Source organism: Etheostoma cragini, chromosome 6 (genome assembly GCF_013103735.1).
Source record: "Etheostoma cragini isolate CJK2018 chromosome 6, CSU_Ecrag_1.0, whole genome shotgun sequence".
Classification (NCBI taxonomy): Eukaryota; Metazoa; Chordata; class Actinopteri; order Perciformes; family Percidae; genus Etheostoma; species Etheostoma cragini.
Genome location: NC_048412.1, coordinates 17,005,490 through 17,024,295, shown reverse-complemented (window position 1 = coordinate 17,024,295; position 18,806 = coordinate 17,005,490). Strand labels below are relative to the sequence as shown.

General features: G+C 40.4%; 3 protein-coding genes across 5 annotated transcripts; 2 read left to right on the top strand and 1 right to left on the bottom strand.

The window, feature by feature from the left end:
* Nucleotides 1-162: 162 nt before the first annotated feature.
* c6h1orf43 (chromosome 6 C1orf43 homolog) lies at nt 163-3,828 on the bottom strand. Its single transcript, XM_034874431.1, has 7 exons — nt 3,560-3,828; nt 2,839-2,940; nt 2,626-2,734; nt 2,467-2,520; nt 2,211-2,377; nt 1,264-1,322; nt 163-1,156 (listed from the first exon to the last, which is right to left on the bottom strand). The coding sequence occupies exons 1-7, from the start codon at nt 3,620-3,622 to the stop codon at nt 937-939; spliced, it is 774 nt and encodes a 257-aa protein (XP_034730322.1). The 5' UTR covers nt 3,623-3,828; the 3' UTR covers nt 163-936.
* A 440-nt stretch (nt 3,829-4,268) lies between these two features.
* On the top strand, nt 4,269-11,853 carry si:dkey-92i15.4. 3 transcript variants are annotated; one of them, XM_034874702.1, is made up of 7 exons: nt 4,269-4,582; nt 6,612-9,564; nt 9,660-9,848; nt 10,014-10,119; nt 10,213-10,462; nt 10,572-10,688; nt 11,234-11,853. In XM_034874702.1, the coding sequence occupies exons 2-7, from the start codon at nt 6,980-6,982 to the stop codon at nt 11,395-11,397; spliced, it is 3,411 nt and encodes a 1,136-aa protein (XP_034730593.1). In that variant the 5' UTR covers nt 4,269-4,582; nt 6,612-6,979; the 3' UTR covers nt 11,398-11,853. The 3 variants fall into 3 exon arrangements, with proteins under 3 accessions (XP_034730593.1, XP_034730591.1, XP_034730592.1); XM_034874700.1 differs by having other exon boundaries at nt 4,272-4,582; nt 9,660-9,855; nt 10,021-10,119; XM_034874701.1 differs by lacking the exon at nt 4,269-4,582 and adding an exon at nt 5,194-5,507 and having other exon boundaries at nt 9,660-9,855; nt 10,021-10,119.
* A 139-nt stretch (nt 11,854-11,992) lies between these two features.
* On the top strand, nt 11,993-18,444 carry aqp10a (aquaporin 10a). Its single transcript, XM_034874703.1, has 6 exons — nt 11,993-12,987; nt 14,712-14,838; nt 15,406-15,543; nt 15,673-15,791; nt 15,877-16,094; nt 18,107-18,444. The coding sequence occupies exons 1-6, from the start codon at nt 12,904-12,906 to the stop codon at nt 18,342-18,344; spliced, it is 924 nt and encodes a 307-aa protein (XP_034730594.1). The 5' UTR covers nt 11,993-12,903; the 3' UTR covers nt 18,345-18,444.
* The last annotated feature ends 362 nt before the right edge of the window (nt 18,445-18,806 follow it).

Sequence of the window (18,806 nt, the reverse complement as noted above, 5' to 3'; positions counted from 1 at the left end):
AGGTTTTTTATGAAGTACATTCTAATCTATATGTATTTGTGGTTTGCAAAATAAATAACTGTAAATTTGTACAATGCTTGTTTTGACTTTTTGCTAGATTCTTACTATGGAGGGAGTGCCCTCTGCTGGACCCTTCGCACACTAGAAATTAGAACATTGTAAAACATTTTGACAGTACGTCTTAGTTTTATTTGGATGGCAACTTGTTCAATAAGCGCCACAGAAAATACAAATATTCATGCATGGACATCACATGCTTCAGTGGTAATTCTCAAGTCCCTGTCTAATAAAGGCCAGGAAAAGACTTGCCCTGATGCAACATTCAGAATGCATTAATGCACTGGAATATGGTTTCATTGCACTGAAAGAACAATTAAATCAAAAGAGCACTTAACTATCAAAATTCATTATATCAAGTATGGCTTCTGTAAGACAAACATTTAAGGATTAAAAAAAGACATACATAGATGTAAACATAAGTGACAGTGTGTGTTTTTCCACCATTAATACTGGTTTTCTCTCCAAACTTTGTTTACTATTAGCGTGTTTAAACACAGTTGGTTAATTCTCTAAAAGTCTGCATAGGCCTTTACACTGTGTTATATATATGATTGTCTTATGTCATTGCATAGCCCCATGGCTCTGGTTTTGTTTTTGGTCAAATCAACCCTACTTACTATAGTCACTTTTCTACCTAATTCTAGCACTCAAACATGCATTAATACAGGATATACGCATAAGCTACACTTAGGTAAAGAGCATTGAGTCTGATATGCATTATACTGTAAACCAGGCAATATGTGTTAATACATGAAGGCAGTGTTTTTCATTTCACTCTTAACCATCTGGCGCTGGCGACCCGTTGTCCGTAGGCACTTTAATATTGGCAGCACTACCTTGTCTTTGAACTTTCTTTTAGATGGGCGTCACAAGTTTTCAGAAGGAGCTGTCCAGAGTGTTGTAGTTGTCTTTGAAGTTCTTCAGCTCCAGGAAGTGTCCGGGCCGCTTGCTCCGCTGCTGCATTGAAGATGTGAGGTAGGTGGTTTGGGTGGGGGAGGAGGAGGAGCTTGCAGGCTCCGTGGTGCTGGTCAGGTCTTTGGCTGCAGACTGGTGGTTCTGGCTCGGAGTGTTGCTGCTGCTGCTGTGAGACTTGACGCTGAAACAGAAAAAGGGAGAAACACATTGTTCCGGGGGCATTATTAACATTCCAACGATGGGATTAGCAACAAAGTAAAGGAGCACTGTGAGAAAGTGTTTACTCACATAGACGCCAGTTCAGTTAGAGCTTCCTGGTATTTAAAAAATTCTGCTTCCCCAAAAGCCTACATAGAAAATACAGGAGCCAAAGACAGGGCGTGAGTACATTTACACAGTATATAGTACACACCAGGATGGGTTATACGGTAAAAAGGAAAACCATGCTAATCATCAGGATACTACATAAATAAGTAACAAATTTACGATAGTGTGATGTACATTCAACCACACATCATGCATTATAGTGCAAACCATTAAATGATGGATGCTCATGGCACTGGATGACAAGGCACGGTTATGATGTTATCCACGTTTTAAAACTCAAGGTTCTTGCTAGGCCTGCATAAAAAAAACTTTATAAAATTGTATCTCGATTTACCACTGTTCACGATTACATTTTTTAATAACTTTGAATTTTTTAAAAATTAAATTACTTTTTTTTTTTTACTTTGATTCTCATTTAATATTACGAGCCGACTGCATCACAAACGCTAATACTTTCTTCTGTGAATTTTAAACATAGACTGTATAAAATCGGTTTTAAAGTGCTCCCAAGCGCTGCCTCCCTTCTCTTCACTGAAGCCTCCATGTTTACAGGCTTGTGGTGATGCGCAATGTGCTATGGGTGCCAAAGAAAATCTATGTTTGGTACTGCCAATTTGTTTTTTCATGTTCATGTGTGAAATAAACATTACACTTTTGTGAGAAAAAAATCTAAATCAAATCATGATATTAATTCTAAACAAAAAAAATCGTGATTTATATTTTCCCCTAAATCGAGCAAGCCTAGTTCTTGCTATTCATTTAGACAAGAACTGTGTGACACAATACCACCATATTGTCAAGTCAAGTCAACATCATTTGAGTTTAACTTTACTCTTTAAACACATCATGACGATGTGTTTAAAGAGATGTTACGACTCTGGCACACAACTGCACACAGAGGCGCTGACCTCAGCCCCGTGCCGTGCTTTGTTGTACCCATCCAGCACTTTGTCGATGAGCGAGCTCAGGCTGTCTCGGAACACGCAGTGAGAGTTTCGTAGATTTAGAAGCCAGGTCCTAAGTCTTTTACCCGTCACGGCGGTGGATGTGCCACCCAGTTCACGGAAAGGAAGATCTGTTGACAGAAAGCCCAGGTGGTATCGCAACAGTCTGTCAAGACAACAAAACCAAACTGTGACTAACATCAGTGACTGCAAAGCTTACCGGTGTCTCTGATGGCATCCAGTGCTCTCATCCTGTACAGGTAGTCATGGGAACCTGCAAGAGACACACAGATTCCTCTGTACAACTGCATAAAACTACTCACGTAGATAGCTTCAGGACTGTGTGAGGTGTGTATTAGTGTGTGTGTCTCTCTCTAACCAGACTGTCCTTTGTGTTTTAGCCGGTCATCATCTGGGGAGAGCAGACGAGGCTCAAAGTGGATTTTCTGGACCTGGCACAGTTTGGCTTCAATTTCTTGTCTCAGCTCCTAAAACAAACAAACACATGCACGCAAGAAACTGCTATAGTTACCAAGCAAAACACTGCACAGCATCACACTTCTGGTATATTATGTTGCGTCACGTGTTTTACCTTAGGAGCATTGTGGCCAAGGGGAACATGTGGTCCTCTCCGAGACTTCACGGCAAAGCGCATAATTTGTCTTTTGACAAAGATAAACAACAAAACAAACACCTACCATAGAGGAAAATCAAGAGTTAGTAGATTCTTTTACAACCCTTTTTAAGCATATTGAAAAGGATGCCAGTGGATCATAAACAGAACCAAAGAAACAAATACACAATACATGTGGGAATATTTAAATAATTAAAATATAAAACATCATATTAAACCTAATGCAGACTGTTGTAGCCAATACATACTTGTCATGCGTGTGTGTGGTAGGTTTGTGTGAATGTTGTTGACTCTACGTCACCTGCGCGTATGTGTGTTAATTAGAAAGAGGAAATGACAGGTGTGTGGCGCGAGGGAATTAGGATCTGGGAAGCCACACAGTTTATCAACCGTAGCGTGAGTGTGACCGTCTGCGTGTTTTTGGTGTAGTATGATTGTTTTTGTACGTGTTTCAAATGCATTCATCAAAAAGTAGTTAAAGTGTGGTTATACGGTGGACAGCATGATATGTTTATTGGTAAGAATTAAGCCAGTTTGGCTTTTTGAGACATATGTTTGAGTAGGCTACATAAACTGTTGTGAAAACTAAGCTAGTAAAATACGACATTTAGATTGTCATCTTTAGATTAGATTTAAACACTTGGATACAACATGCAGTTACAAAGTGAAACAGACTCACCAGACTACCGAAGGCCATGACAAGCACCACATTAACGCTCGAGAGAAGAGAATCACTCCGCATTTTGAAATGGTTAAACTTAACCAAACGTTAGCTAAACAAAGCTAAATCACAGAAAGTAGGTCCAACACTGGTTCTTTGAAAGGCATACTGTTTCATTTAATTGCTTGTTTTTAAGACACATGAAGCTAACACTGAACGACAGACAGACTACAGGGAAGTAAAAGAAGGTGAAGTTACATTTCGCTAAGCGCCCGGTATGTTGATTTCCGAGGTGGTCACGTGACTGGTACAGGCAGGCTGACGTTTATGGCTGACGTTCCTCTGGTCTCTTCTGCCATCTGCTGTTAAAAATGACTTCACAACAAACACCCCAATGACAGAAAATAAAGGCCAGTGAATTCTGTTGTTTCAAGCTCCGACCGTCACACAAACACAAAGATGTAGACCATTAAATCACTTAGTTCTCAAATGTTCACATTCTTGCCGTTTATTTTTGTTTGCTTGACACTGGATTGTGTGCTGCTGACTATTCATAGCCCCTATCCACAGTGTCCTACTGATTATTGCCCTTTGAGCTATAAACCTTAAAGAGTGAATTTATTTAACAGTGTGTCTGAGTGAGCAGGACAGTGATTTGCATCGGTCTTGCAGAGAGGCTTGGATGCCATTCTTCTATCAGGAACAATCGGGTTGGTGTCTGTGGAGTCACACTGGAGCTATTTACCCCTGCACACAGACTTATCTCTGTCCTAAGACGACCATGTGACCTACCAGCCCTCTGTCTGTATTGCTGTATGATCATTGAGGTCCTAAGACTTGGCCTATACGATCATACTGGACTATACGGACTCAGTTTGTTTTCACTTTTGACAAGAACACAGAGATGTTAACAAGTTAATGTAGTGTTGCAGCATGCTGATGAAGTAACCGCAGTTTCCTCTGTCTCAAACGGAAGACAGGAGCAGGTGCATGCAAAAAAGCAGCAGTAAGAACGTGAGCCTCTAAATGACAACCAAAACTGTAAGTAGGCTACTGGTGTTTAGTTTTTAAATGTTATGTATCTATGTCTGCTTGCTCCTTATGCATCTGTGGCTCAAAGGCTGTTTATTCACTTTCCCAGTCTGCATAATACAGTTTTTGCTTCAACAATGCTTCTCTTTCTTCTTTTGTGTGGATAAAGCTTATCAGCAATATCGGGTTTTGTTTCTCCGTCAGTCATTCAGACATAACAGTCCCACAGATTCTCAACAAGTGTGTTTGCAATCGAATTCTTTTTTGTTTTACACATGTTATATGAGTGTACTTTTAACAATATTACATAATCCCTGCTGGTATTTCTGGGTCAACATAAGCTCCTTGTGGTCTCTGTTCCCAATTAAAGGTGCTTTGCTATTATGTATTTTGATACCTGCTCATTCCAGATGATTAAACTTAAGTTTGCCTTGAGGTGGTGTGATATTATAAGCTTTTGTTGGGAAATTTCATTTGTGTTCCTTTACACATAATTATCTGAACTGAATCTCCTCTCCCTTGAGCTATGAAATGTTGTGAGAGAGAGTTTGAAGTGTGTGTGTGTGTGTGTGTGTGTTCGTCTGTGTGTTCGTCATTTGTGGGCATGGGTTTGCGTGTGCACTCCCTGTTGAGCCATTTAGTGTGTGACACATTGAGTTGCAGTCAGGAATGCTACCCTATGAGAAGACGAAAAGAGGGAGAAACAACAATGGTAGGGGGAGGAGAGAGAGAAACAGACAGAGAAAGAAAGAGAGACAGGAAGAAGAGAAGACAAACCAGTGTGGCAGGTTTGCGTCACTGTACACACTCCATCATGCAAAGCGGATGAAAAGAGAAGGCAGGGAGAGAGAGGAGTTAGTAGCTGATGTCATTACATAGTGCTGCATTCATCATAAACCTGTGTCAACACGGTGGTTCTTCAATCCTAGATACGGTAAGGCACATGTGTTTTTGAATGTTTAATTCATAAGCTAATTTTTAGTTATGTGAATGAGTAAATTTGTGTTTTTTTTGTCTGAGGTCTGGGTGCATTTGTGTCTTTCTTGCTGTTCAATCCGAGTTTAAAGTAAACAGTGCAGTGTTGCCTAGGTTACCCAGATGGGAGGCTTTGTGACCCAACAGAACAGGTGTTTCTGTAAATCGACACTCAGGCTCACTTGCATTAGAAAGAACCACAGAGAATGTTCCCTAAAGTTACTTGCTGTTCAGGCAGTGCTTATCTGATTCTTTTGTCCTATTGTATTTGTACAGTAGATCAATGACTCCTCCATGTCCATAGAGATGATTGGATCCAAAATCTGACTTGATTAGTGATCAGAGATGCTTCCACTGGCTTACTGACAATGCCTGTTGTGCGTGGCGGTGAACTCAGATATCCCTAATGAGTCATTGTCCATCAGTAATTCCATCTATCTCTCAACAGGCTCTATGTAAATTAAAACTAATTTTCCCTGTTCTTTGTCCATCTTATCTGATCAATCCACTGTTACAAAGTTTCACTCAGTCTCCTTTTGCTTTTGGGACCGATACGTGCTGCGCAGGGACTCATTTTGACACTTTAATACATTGTTTTTGCTGGGTAGATTGCAGTTAGGTGAGTTTTTCCAGTTTTTGGTTCAGGTTTTGCTGACGCCGACAGGTAGTCATGACTGTGCTGCTTGTGTAAACAATTGTTATGATACGTATGTGTGTAAAACAAAGTGCACTGTTCTGTGAATGGGCTCACGGAGTCAATGTAATGTCAAAAGGGATGTGTTGTAAAATGGCATAACTGATGGGAGTGAGGATTCTGTACTGTGTTTGGTTCTCTGGCCCTCATGCTCTATATTTTATTCTATTCTTTTCTTCTAATCATTTTCATTTCTTCTCCATTCTGTCCACTTTAAACTACTGTATTGTGTTTTGTTCACTGTCCTCAACCTCTCTGTGATTCTGCTTGACCATTTTAAGGAGCCAGAGTGTCCACAATCCACATATCACAACATTTCAGCCCAATCCATTCTCAGGACGGAAATTTGTACATTATTATGCTTGGCAGGCAATGGGAGCAGTTTCCTGAAGTTGTACTGGGGGAACCGAAGACTCCAAGGGACAGAACGACAAGAAATCAAGGAGAGGATCCCAGACGACTCCTCTCATCTAGACCACAAAACAGAGAATCATCAGGAGCATCGCTGAAATGCTTTCCAATATAGGATTTGTTTCTGTGCAAGAAACTACTGAGAGGGCTGTAATTTTTTCCACTGTGTCACTGCTTTTTACACACAGCTGCAGACAAACTTTCTTCCAGATTGCAGTCTAAAAGACGGTTGCTTGGAATTGCTTAAATATCAAGTTTCCTCTTCTGCTCTCTTTTTGGGATTTGGCACTTGACAGCAGGTCATTAACTTTGTTTATTCTCAGACAATGGACTTGTCCATGCTCCCTACTCCAGTGAGTGAGTACGAAAAGCAGAGGACAGGAGCACGCTTCACTGTCCGCTCAGCAAACTCTCCCTCTTACAGTCTAACTTGCGGGCCAGGTGTTAGGAAACCCAGATGTTTTTTGAAGGAGAGGGAGACCACTGAGGAACTCGGTAAAAAAGAGAGATATGGTACACACACGGGCACAAATGGTACAAACAAGGAGGATCGCCCAGTCACTGGTTATCACAGCAGGAATGGGAGTCAAAGCAGTGTCAAAGGTCAATATGAGGAGAAGGAAACGTCAGGCAATAAAATGTCTACCAAGTTGAACCAGAATGGCACAGCAGACAAAACTACTACAGAGTTTGGCACTGACAGAAGTAGAAACTGTAACCCTGCATTTGAAAAACAAGACAGGACAGACTGGAGGAGATACAACCTGTTAAGTAGAAGTAAGAGTTTAGATTGGAGGACAGGGGTATCAAGCCCTGGTCGGGGCAAAATTTCGGACACGTTTATGTTGTCAACCAAACGAGGCTTGGATGAAAGAAAGACTGGAGTTGAAGGCGTGAGGACCAGCGTGATGTCTTCAGTACAGGCCTATAACTCTGAGGGAACAAGTAATGTTCGAGAGAGAAGCCCAGTGAAGGACACGAGTAAGACTTTGGATGTGGCCAGTAAGGGTCATTCTCTCCCCACTAGGTTGAGGTCCCTGTCTGGACCTGGCTCTGGTGTCAGAGGAACATCTACTTTGTTTGGGCCTAAAGGAGGTCAGAGTATAATGGAACGGATTGAGAGACTCTACAGTTCGGCTGGTTATGGTAAACTGGAGGATTGCAGCAAAATTAACAACTTCTCTACCCCTGTGGTGTCCCATTACCAAGAAACAACCCCAGATATCCTCACCTCGTCACAGCAGAGCTCATATGACAGGGCATCTGAAGAAACCCTCCCCAGGCATTTCTTATCAGGGGAGAAAAGTAGCCACATGCCAGTGCAAAGCAAGAAGTCCTTTACCTGCACACAAAAAGTCTCTTCTAAAACTTTGCTCTCCCCAGAGACAAGCAGGACCAGGGAGAGATTCTCAGGGTGTCAGTGGCAGGGAAAGATCCAAGGCAGGTGTTCAGAAGAAGAGGGGGTTAACTGTGTTAGAGGGTCAGAGGAAATGGGCACTAGATCTCTGGATAGAGCATGGAGCAGGTCCTCTGTAGCAGCTAAGCTACGATCTGCAAGGGCTTCAAAAGGAATTAATGCACCTCCACTGTCAAACACTTTCTTAGAAGAAGAGAGATCAGTTTCTTTGAGTAATTTGTCTGGTTTAAGAGAGAGAAGGGCAAATGGCACCCCGGGTGGGATGAAGGGCGAGACAAATGGAATAACAGGGAAGTTGAGAGAAATAACTGGGTGGCTTGAAGAAGAAGAGATAGATGTTGGAGCAAAAGAAAATAACATATTAAACAATAGCAGCAGTGATGAAGATGTCTTTGAGTCCAAGATACAGAAAATCACAATGAAACCAGTAGAGAAGAAGGGGTTGCCGACCGCCTCTGCAGCCAGTGTGAGAAATAAGATCAACCAGTTTGAGGCTCTCACACAGAGAGTCCAGGGTTTGGCTACAGGACAGGTCCTGGTGCCGAGACGGGCCTTTTCTGTGCCAACACAACTCAGTTGTGCTCATGGCGGAGTGAAAAAGAGCGGGTCGGCAAAAGCGATAGATGGATTGAGATACAAGTGGGAGGGATTAAAAGAGAGAGAGGAGGCAGGTAATGAAACCGAGGAGACATTTACAGGAGCAAGAAAGGAGATGGTGTCACAAAGGTCTTTGTCGGTGGACGAGGTTGGACTAAGATTAGGAAGGAAAGCGAGAGAAGGAAATGTTATGGTTGAGAATGAAGAGAAAGGAACGTATAGCAGTAACAACTGTGCTGAAGATTTTGGTAAATATTCCAGACTCAAAAGTACACTACAAATCCCGCTATATGGAGGAGCTCAAACACAACGCAGAAAATTTCACATAGACGAGACAGATTTCTACAAAATCTCTAGCCCTGAGGAGGCAAACGAGAGACCGCAACCCTCACTGCTGTTTGACTCATGTGACACTTCCGCTGGTGTGCACAAAACAACATCCACTAGAGTTGTTTCACCTGTTAGTGATGAAGACAAGACTCCAACAAACTCTTCAAACCACTCACCCTTTCTTTCACCAACCACAGCAAACATCATTCCCTTTGCAGAAAGTGGAAATGAAAGCACTTCTGTCCTCACACAAGCAGCCAAAGCTTCCGGACAAAATTCCCCTCGTCCCCTTGCTACCTCGTCCCACAGCAACTTCTTCAACCTCATCTCTCCAGATGTCGATACAGCTGCTCCACATGGGAACAAACAGGTGTTGGATGCTTGGGTAGCTGGCTGGAACCCAGATATTAAGGGTTGGAATGATGATGAAGATGACTATGACGAGGAGGATGATGATGAAAGTACACAGAGGGATGAGGATTCAAACTATGATTCAGATTCTGGAGAGTCCTCGGTGACCATCACTAGTAACATGAGCCAGTCTGATCACAAGAGCTTTTGCGTCCGGTAGGTACTGTTTATATATTATCACATTTCTGACATGCTGAAGCAATTCACATTCAACAAGTTATCAGATTTGTTCTTGTCCTTCTTCTTTATAGTCTTTCAGATCTGTGCAACTTTGCTGGAGTTGAGAATGAATCTGAGGATGACAGCAATGACTGGCAATATACAAGCCAACGGACAGCCTCGCTGAGCTCCGACATGTCTGCTCTGTCCTGTGTGTCAGTGATGCCCAGCGAGGAGCTGGACAGGCTGCTGGAGGATGTCAGGAGTGTTGGGGACAGCACCCTTCAGGTACAAACAGCAGCATCAGTCATTTTTCGTGATTTTGAGCCAACAATCTTATCATTACCATGAATGATGTCACTTTTCGTACAAACCACAATATCAGCCGTACACAGTCCAAAAAGTGTGCAATTCCAACTTCTTTCTCATTCTCTCTGCCTTCTGGTTTTGCAGGACTATGACGATGTGCAGGTGGTGGTTCTTCATAAGGACATAGGAGTGGGACTGGGCTTCAGTGTGGCAGGAGGCGTTGATCAGAACAAGCCAGTCACTGTGAGGAAACATCCCTTTCTGCTTTATTTTTTGAAAATATTTAAATGCGTTGTCCTCAGTCTCTTCATTTGTCTTACGATGTGTTCTCCTCAGGTTCACAAGGTGTTTCACTCCGGTGTTGCAGCCCAGGAAGGCTCCATAAGGGAAGGGGACCAGGTCTTGTCAATCAACGGCACGTCACTGGGCAGCTACGCCCACTGGGAGGCCCTGAAGGTCCTGAGGAGAACAAAGACTCGGGAGATGGGCGTGGTGGTCTTGAGGAGGGGGGAGAATAGCGGTGTCTGTAAGAGGGGAGCGCAGAGAAATAATCAGGGACCAACACAGACTCAGTTCACTGAGACCGGTGAGAAGTCTTACTTTACCAGAGTTCTGAAATACATTTGTTCTAAATCTGCAGCAGTTCAAAGTGAGATACTTTATCTGTGTCTTTTCTAACTTTGCTGCTCTCTCAGGTCAGCTTCTGTGTGTGCGTCTGGAGAAGAACAGCAGGGATCTGGGCTTCAGCCTGGAGGGAGGTGTAGACTCCAATCTGGGGAACAGACCACTTACTGTGCAGAAGATCTTTCAGGGTGAGAACTGAAGCTCAGTATTTCAGATCTCCTAAGAGAAATGCAGTGATATAAATACCATGTTGCCTCCCCTCATAGAGTAGGACCTAGCTTGCCAATTCATCCCAAAGGACGGTGTTAAGATCAGTGCTACTTGCAGGCCATACAACATCTTCTCCTCCTAACTCAGAAAACCATTTTTAAAGACCTCATTTATACAGAGGATCACAGTCATGTTAAAACAGAAAACCACACAATGCTTTTTTGCTGCTGCATTAAGTTTTTCCTAGACCAAAAGTATGAGGACATATGTCGCTCTATCTTCTTAAACAAAGCAAAATGTATTAAATGTTTGATTTATTAAATTATTCATTATACTTATTTATTATACTCTACTGCCTTATAAAATAGGGAATGAAATTCATTGCAAAGTCAAGAGACATAATGTGACTAATATCCAAAATTCAAATATCATACACATGCACATACCTTTTCATTCATTTACCGCTTGGAGTTGACCTCTCTTTGTGTACATACATGTTTATTTAGTCCACTTTCCCCTTCAGGAGGTCCTGTGGACAAGGTGTGTCCTGGTGATGAGGTCGAAGAGATTGACGGTATGAGTGTGGTGGGGATGAGACGCCTGGAGGTCTGGTCTCTGATCAGAAAACTGCCCTCTGGACCTGTGGACCTGGTGCTTCGTCGCCATCCTAAACATCTGGAAACATGAGGATTGTTGAGGTGCTTTGCGCACAGTAAAGTTCAGTGACTGATGAAGAAACTAAAAGCCATCAATTGCCTGCAGTGGCTTAGAACTTGACATGGATTAAAGGAGCTGGGCATATAATGCCATTAAAACAATTCAACAATTTGTAGTCATTATAACAATTCCCTAAATGAAATATATTCTTGGAGAACAGGTCAAAGGTGTGTATTTTTCTATCTTTAGCTACAGGATTCCTTCTACCTCAAGGACCGGTAAGTTTTTGTACTGGCCATATTAATGTTTAATGTGCGCTGAGGTTCATTTATCAAGTTGACCAACCTTTAAAACGGATACTTCGGGCAGCTAAAAGCTAGTCCTGTGGCGCCTGTGAATAAAAACACATGTTGTAATATATTGTAAATAGAAGCTAAGTGCATTTAGCATTTATACTGCTTTTTAATAAATCCTCACTTAAAGTGATGCTTTTTTTAGAAGTGTGTTATGATATTATCCTGCATCCAGTTGGCAGAAAAGGTCTTGGTGACAAAACTCTGAAGTGGGGTTAAGGTACTTGTCCTTATGTACATGACATGCACCATGTCAAGGTTTATGTTGTGGAGAGAGAGTCATCACTTCACTTCAAACTCTGTTAATAGCAGTAGAAATGACAGAAATCTAAAGCATTCTCACCAGTGAGGATGTGGGACTGACTTGTACCAAACAGTCTTCATATCTTATCCGATGTCAATATATTTAATGCAACAGTAATATGCCTCTGAAAGTTATCAGCAATAACACGGTTCTGTACTCCAACACAGCAATTATTTGGGTTATATAATCCATTAGTAGTCCAGAGTTCAGTGAAGAGGGCTTAGGTTGACATCTTGCTCTCTAATGATGAAAGGGGCTTCCTATCCAGTTATAATTTATTTTTGGAATTGAATTCCATGGAGATCATTTACCAATTTAGATATTTTATTTTCTATATTCATTAATAGAATTATGTTTTAATTTTGCCATTCTTGTGGTTTACACACAATAGATGTATTCTTATTAATTCCGTATGTTGGTGTTACAGTGGCTGTCTTGCAGAGATCGATGCCTTTATGAAGAAAGATAGGGACGAATAAGCACTGATAATTAACATCTGTAACCTGTGTCTGGTGGAAAGTAGTGCTGAAGATAAGTTTCTGCTGTGTGTATATATATTCTGTGACTCATTGGTCTCTGTTAGAGTGTTGTCAACACATAATCTGACTGTTTATGGCCTCCGTTCATATAACCTCTAACTGCTGAGGCCCATGTACTCTCTGCACCAGCCAATCATCAGGTATGACTACCCAATAAATGGGTAATACTGTTGAACCCGCTGTGGAAAAAGAGAAGGCAGAAAAGTGGAAGGGAGACAGTTCACAGGTCTTCTGATGCTAAGGTGGAAGTTGTGGCAAAAACCTTTTTAAGAACAGCTGGTGTGTGTGACAACAGAGACAGAGCTCAGTGTGAGATGAGAAGAAGGATTTAACTTAAGCAATGTTGAACCGACGTGTCGGGAGAGTGAGGAACGCCCTGGTGCGAGAGTGCTTGGCTGAGGTCTTGGGAACTTTTGTCTTGCTGGTAAGTGACATCTAGTCTTTTGGATTATTATTATTTTTAACCAGTTGTCTAAATTTAGTTATCAATAAGGTCCACATCGTTTCAGCAACTTGTGAGCCTCTTTAAAATCCCTGAATAAACATTTTAAACTCAAAAACAGACATAGTGAATAAATACAACTTGAACAATTCCATGTTTTTAGACGTGTCCTTATTTTAAACAATCGTTTCAATTTCAATTGCAATGTGATTTTTATTTAATTATTTTATTGTTATTTAATCTTAGTTTTGAATACATTGGACATGTGAGTCCTATTGTATGTTCCTTTAATTTTCATGACCAATGGCAATATTGGCATCATATGAAAACTACTATTGTCATAGCTTGAACCAAAGTGCATATTTTCCATAAATCAAAACAAAACTCTTTTTAGTTATTTGAAGTTTAAGTATCTCATCACATGTGCAGGTAGCTTTCATTAAATAGCAAATGTAAACGATTTAAATTCTTCTTAGAATCAATGTGATATTTAGGTGAGATTTACACAATGTTCCCGGTATTATTATTAGTATGTAGAGTAGTGAGCATATTATTCCACACTGTTTATTATTCTAATTTAGTCTAAAAGAGAAACTAATAAGAAAAATATATAATGTATAATTCATTCAATTAATTAATTGTCAGTGTTCATGTTGAATTTACATGATTATCCAAACAGGCCTTTTGCGTGTCATTTCACCAGCATTTTTTTCACCAAACTACAGTTTTTTGCACGGTCAGGCTCCTGCAAACCATTCACCCATATTTGTCAGCTCGCTTACTTGGATCTAATATGCTAAATTGTCCCAAGCACCCATCTTAAGACCCAAGGTGATCAATCTTTTGAGTTCTTGACACCAGGGGCATAGCACAAAATGCTGGTCACTGTAGAAAGGCGTTTTCCATGGGCCCCTCCCCAAATCCACAGCTATTCATTCTAGCATCTTTTTGGGCCCTCCTCACATAAGGGCCCTGGGGTCCCCTTCCGACGCCCCTGCTTGGCACCTTAACTATGAAATTCTCTGCCTCCACCTTATTGTTTCTGTGGATTATTTTAAAAATCAGATGAAGACAAACCCATTTAGATTTAGATTAGTTGTTTGTTTGGCTAGTCTGCACCTGATCTGCACTTTAAACATTATTGTCTAATACTGGTTGTGTATTGTGTTACTATTGTGTTACTCTGCATTGTATTTCTTGTGTTTGCCCTTGTAAAGTTATTTACAAGGCCCTTATATGTTTGTGAAAAGGACTTTATAAATACATTTTACTTACTTGTTGCCAAAAACTTTAATGGCCTTGGCATTTACATGAATTAGTATGACACCATTAAAGTGAAGTTGAATAACCTGTAATAAATACATAATTAAATGTTGATCAGTAATTTGTAGACCATCTGTGGGGGTCAGAGTCAGATTGTCAGATTGCTCATGTGACAATTTAGATAAGAAGTGGATGGTTTATTTACAGAGTTCATGAGAGGATATCAATTACATTTAAACAAATGTTTTTTTTCCGTGATAACTATATTGTATAACTGAGGTTTGTTTGACCTATAAATAACGAATCCCTAAGAAAGCAATAAGAAATTTCAAAATGTGCACATGCATTTTTTCTTGTTCCCCAGAAGTTAGGTTTCTCTCTACTTGTCATGCCTTCTAAGAGTTTTCTCCCACTCACTCTGTCCCCTTTTTTCTGCTGCAAAGCTCTTTGGCTGCTCTGCTGCAGCGCAGGTAAAGACAAGCAGAGAGACTAAAGGTCAGTTCCTGTCAGTCAACATGGCCTTCTCTGTGGGCGTGATGTCAGCTATGTACCTCACCAAGAACATCTCAGGTAAATGAAATGAACTCTTACTTTTCCCATGATGTGATCTTTTTTTAAAGAATTACTTTTGGGGCATTTTAGGCCTTTAATTTCACAAGGACAGGTGAGGACATGAAAGGGGAGAGAGAAGGGGAATGACATGCAGCAAAGGTCAAACCCACAGCCACTGTGTCATGGAGTCAACCTCTATAATGTGCACCTGCTTTACAAACTGAGCTAACCCGGCCACATGAAACAATTCTTAAACTCTTGATATAGTCTTTGAAAGATAAACATACAGTAATAGACCGCAGCAATCTTCAGTTTTCTGCCTCACACTCAGAGTTTAGACTTTTCCATTGCTGCAGTGATTCAGTAACCTAAACATTCCAGATTTATCACACTAATAACTCTTGAAAAAGAGGCCTCCTCCATTTCTATCAAGGTCTTCATTCTGACAGATCTCCACCGGCTGACACACTGCATGGCTACAAATAATCTGAGATTTAATTATCTTTAAATCTCTCTTGCTGTAATTCACTTCTGTCTTACTCCTTCGTTTCTTCCACTCCCTTCATCTTCTATTTGTCTCTGTAGGTGCTCATTTCAATCCAGCGGTAACTCTGAGTTTCTGTGTGTTGGGCCAGCTTCCCTGGGGAAAGCTGGTGCCCTACTGCCTCTCCCAGGTGCTGGGGGCTTATCTGGCATCAGGGCTCGTCTACTTGGTCTACTATGGTTTGTCTTGCACTTCATCATTGACATATAGACAGCGGGATAAATTCAAGAAAACTTTTGACTTTGAGTGGAGAAATATAATAAAAAGCTTTGTACACATTTGCTATATTCCGTCTGTTTCCGTCTCAGATGCCATTATGGAGTTTAGTGGAGGAGTATTGACTGTCTACGGCCCAAATGAGACAGCATCTATATTTGCCACATATCCCTCAGAGTACGTCACTTTGGGTAGGAGTTTCCTTGACCAGGTTAGTGGAAAGTTTTATGTTAACTTTAATTCTTACTTTAACAGATGCACCTTTTTTGAACTCATTTATTTACACATTTCATTAGGTAGTGGGCACTGGCATGCTGATGTTGTGCATACTGGGTTTGGAGGAAAAGAGAAACACCCCCGCTCCCTCAGAGCTGATTCCTCCTATAGTGGCAGTGATCGTCCTGGGGATCTCTATGTCAATGTCAGCCAACTGTGGTGCTGCAATAAACCCTGCTCGGGACCTGGGGCCACGCCTCCTCACACTGACTGCAGGCTGGGGCACTGAGGTCTTTACGTAAGTATCTTATCTCACATAAAGAACGCATAGGACAGCACTTAACACATACAACTTTCAAAGCTGATAGCTCAAGAATGCACATTTATTATCAATACTTTAGCGGCTTGCTGATAAAGGTACACAAATCATTCAAACAAAGTTATAATGACAATTTATTGATTTATTATTATTGATTGTTTGGCTTTGCACACCTTTCATGTTGTTTCCTAGAAAATATGTCAGAGTTTATCAGCTTTTTTTCTGCAGGAGGAACATAAAGTGTCAGCTTGTTTCATCACATCTGATTAGTGTTTATTCCATGAAGCAAGTTGTTATTCTTTATAATTCTATGGTTTATTTGTGGCTCCACAGCTCTTTAATACACTTAGTGCTTGATCTAATCTATTTACATCTATAGTGCATAGTTTTGTCATTTCCCATGAGGAATCTCAACAAAACTGTCGCTGCCTCCACATGAGACAAGCCTCACGTGATCACGCACAAACATGGACTCTTCAGAAGAGGTAATTACCTTCACTCAAGCTTCTGAGTGGTAAAGTCACCGGACAAGACAATCTTCTGAAATAGCCATACAGAGAAATACAGAGAGAGTTGTTGGCAATTGCTTGAATGTAGGGACGTTCATATCAAAAGTTAAGCACTAAAGCTTTAAAGCTGCATCAAGGCAAGACACTGCAGGCAAACACATTGTTTTTATTAGAAACCTTTTACATGTCAACATTGAGATTTTGGGCTATTTGCTTCCATAAGATGTCTTCTTTCAGAGTAGTGGAAAGGACAAATTCCTCAAGTTACATGTAGGTCTTGATTTCACTACTTTGTCTACTTGCATTTATAATCCTAAATTTTCCAAAAGTTAGCATTAGATTATGTCTTATTTGCATATTTATTCAAAAATTCTCAATGTATTTTTTTCTCATACTTAGAGCCAGAACTCTCCACTTCAGTAGCACATACATACCAAACGTTCCAGTTTAATTCCTATGTATATTATGAAGGTTTTACAGAGGGGTTTGTTAATATGTCATTTGTGCAAATATTTATAGAAGATTTTATTCCTAAATGTATTGAAAACTGATTTTTTTATGTCTGTTGAAAGTATTTTTTGGATTTATGGAGTTATAAAAAGAGATATCCAAAAGTCCCTCAGTAAAAACCTTTGACTCGAACATGTCAACAAAATGAAACAAGAATTTTGAGTGTGGCTTTATCCAATGTTCAGATTTCTGCTGGAAATGCATGCAAATTACCACAAATTTAATTAGATAATGCCATATTTGCGTATTTAAACAATTTTTCCGAGAAGTTGTAATACAAAACAATATTTTTTATGTATGTGCAAGTAATCAACTTGGCAAGTCTCAGTGTGAAATATGGTGGTTAAACGTTGTCCCACCTTATGTAATAGATTCTAGTCCACTAGGGGACAGCATAACTCCAAAACATCCTTGAAAAACACATCTCTGACATGGCCTTGTAAAGCTGTTACACACACATCAGACAGAGAGCAACAATATCATCCCATCAGTGTTGTGTTTCTGGCCACCTGACAGGTGCAACTCCAATATTCACGAGTCTTTTGGATAACTGCCAAAAATAGCAACTTATATTCAACTTTCATCAAAAGCAAATCAGTAATTTGTTCTGTAACTTTGTTTGGTGCCAGAAAGGTATTGCAAAATGTCTGAGTTTGCTGAAAATAGCTGTGTCTGCCTCTGGAAATGCAGTGACATTCAAACCATTAACTGTGCTATAATGACACCATTAACTGTTCTATAATGAAGCCATTAACTGTGCCATAATGAAATCATTAACTATGCAATAAAACCGAACCATTGAGCTTAAAGAGGTAAAGATCAAGATCAGTAGACCTGCAGAGTTGGGCAATAACTTTCTGTGGGTTTGTGGCAAACCTTTTCACATTACAAATTTAGTGTCAAAATAAAAAATACTGAATAAAGCCACTTTACGTAAACTTTCATCTGAACTCCTTTCTTTCTGCTCTCCAGGTGTTACAACTACTGGTTCTGGGTGCCCTTGGTGGCCCCACTTCTTGGAGGTGTTATAGGTTCTTTCATATATTTGTTCTTCATCCACTGGCACCTGCCTGACCCAGACCCTCCTGAGGGCCTCTTCTCTCTCTCAACTGTCAGTGACAAAATCAAGCAGCCCAGCACAATGTGGGACAATAGAGTAGAGTTAAAGGCTACAGATCTCTTTTACTGTAATGAAAATATCTTGCCATGAGCCAGTTAAAGACAGATATCTGTTAATTATGTTGGAGAAAGCAGAGTTTGAATACCTGAGTTTAGGCACTGTTAAGATGCATACTCAAAATGCCTTTGTATTACTTGAGTCAACTTCAAGGCTTTTTCAAAGTTATTTAACATAATACACAATACTACTGATATTACTTAGTTAGATTAAAATTATTTTTATGGGTTAAATACACCTAATCCTACACGTGAATGAACTCCCAGACCACAACCTCTGGTAAATAAATTATGCTGCATTAATTACTATACAAGTTTTGTTATTTCTATTTTAGAAACACTCAATTTTGATGAACTTTAGACAAATAGACTTTCCTGTCAAGAACAACAACAATCTCAACAAGATGGAAAGACAGATTTGAGATTAGAACGTTTGTTTAACTCCTAACAAACCACTGTTTCAAAGGTTTCACTTCTAACGACACCATTGGTTACT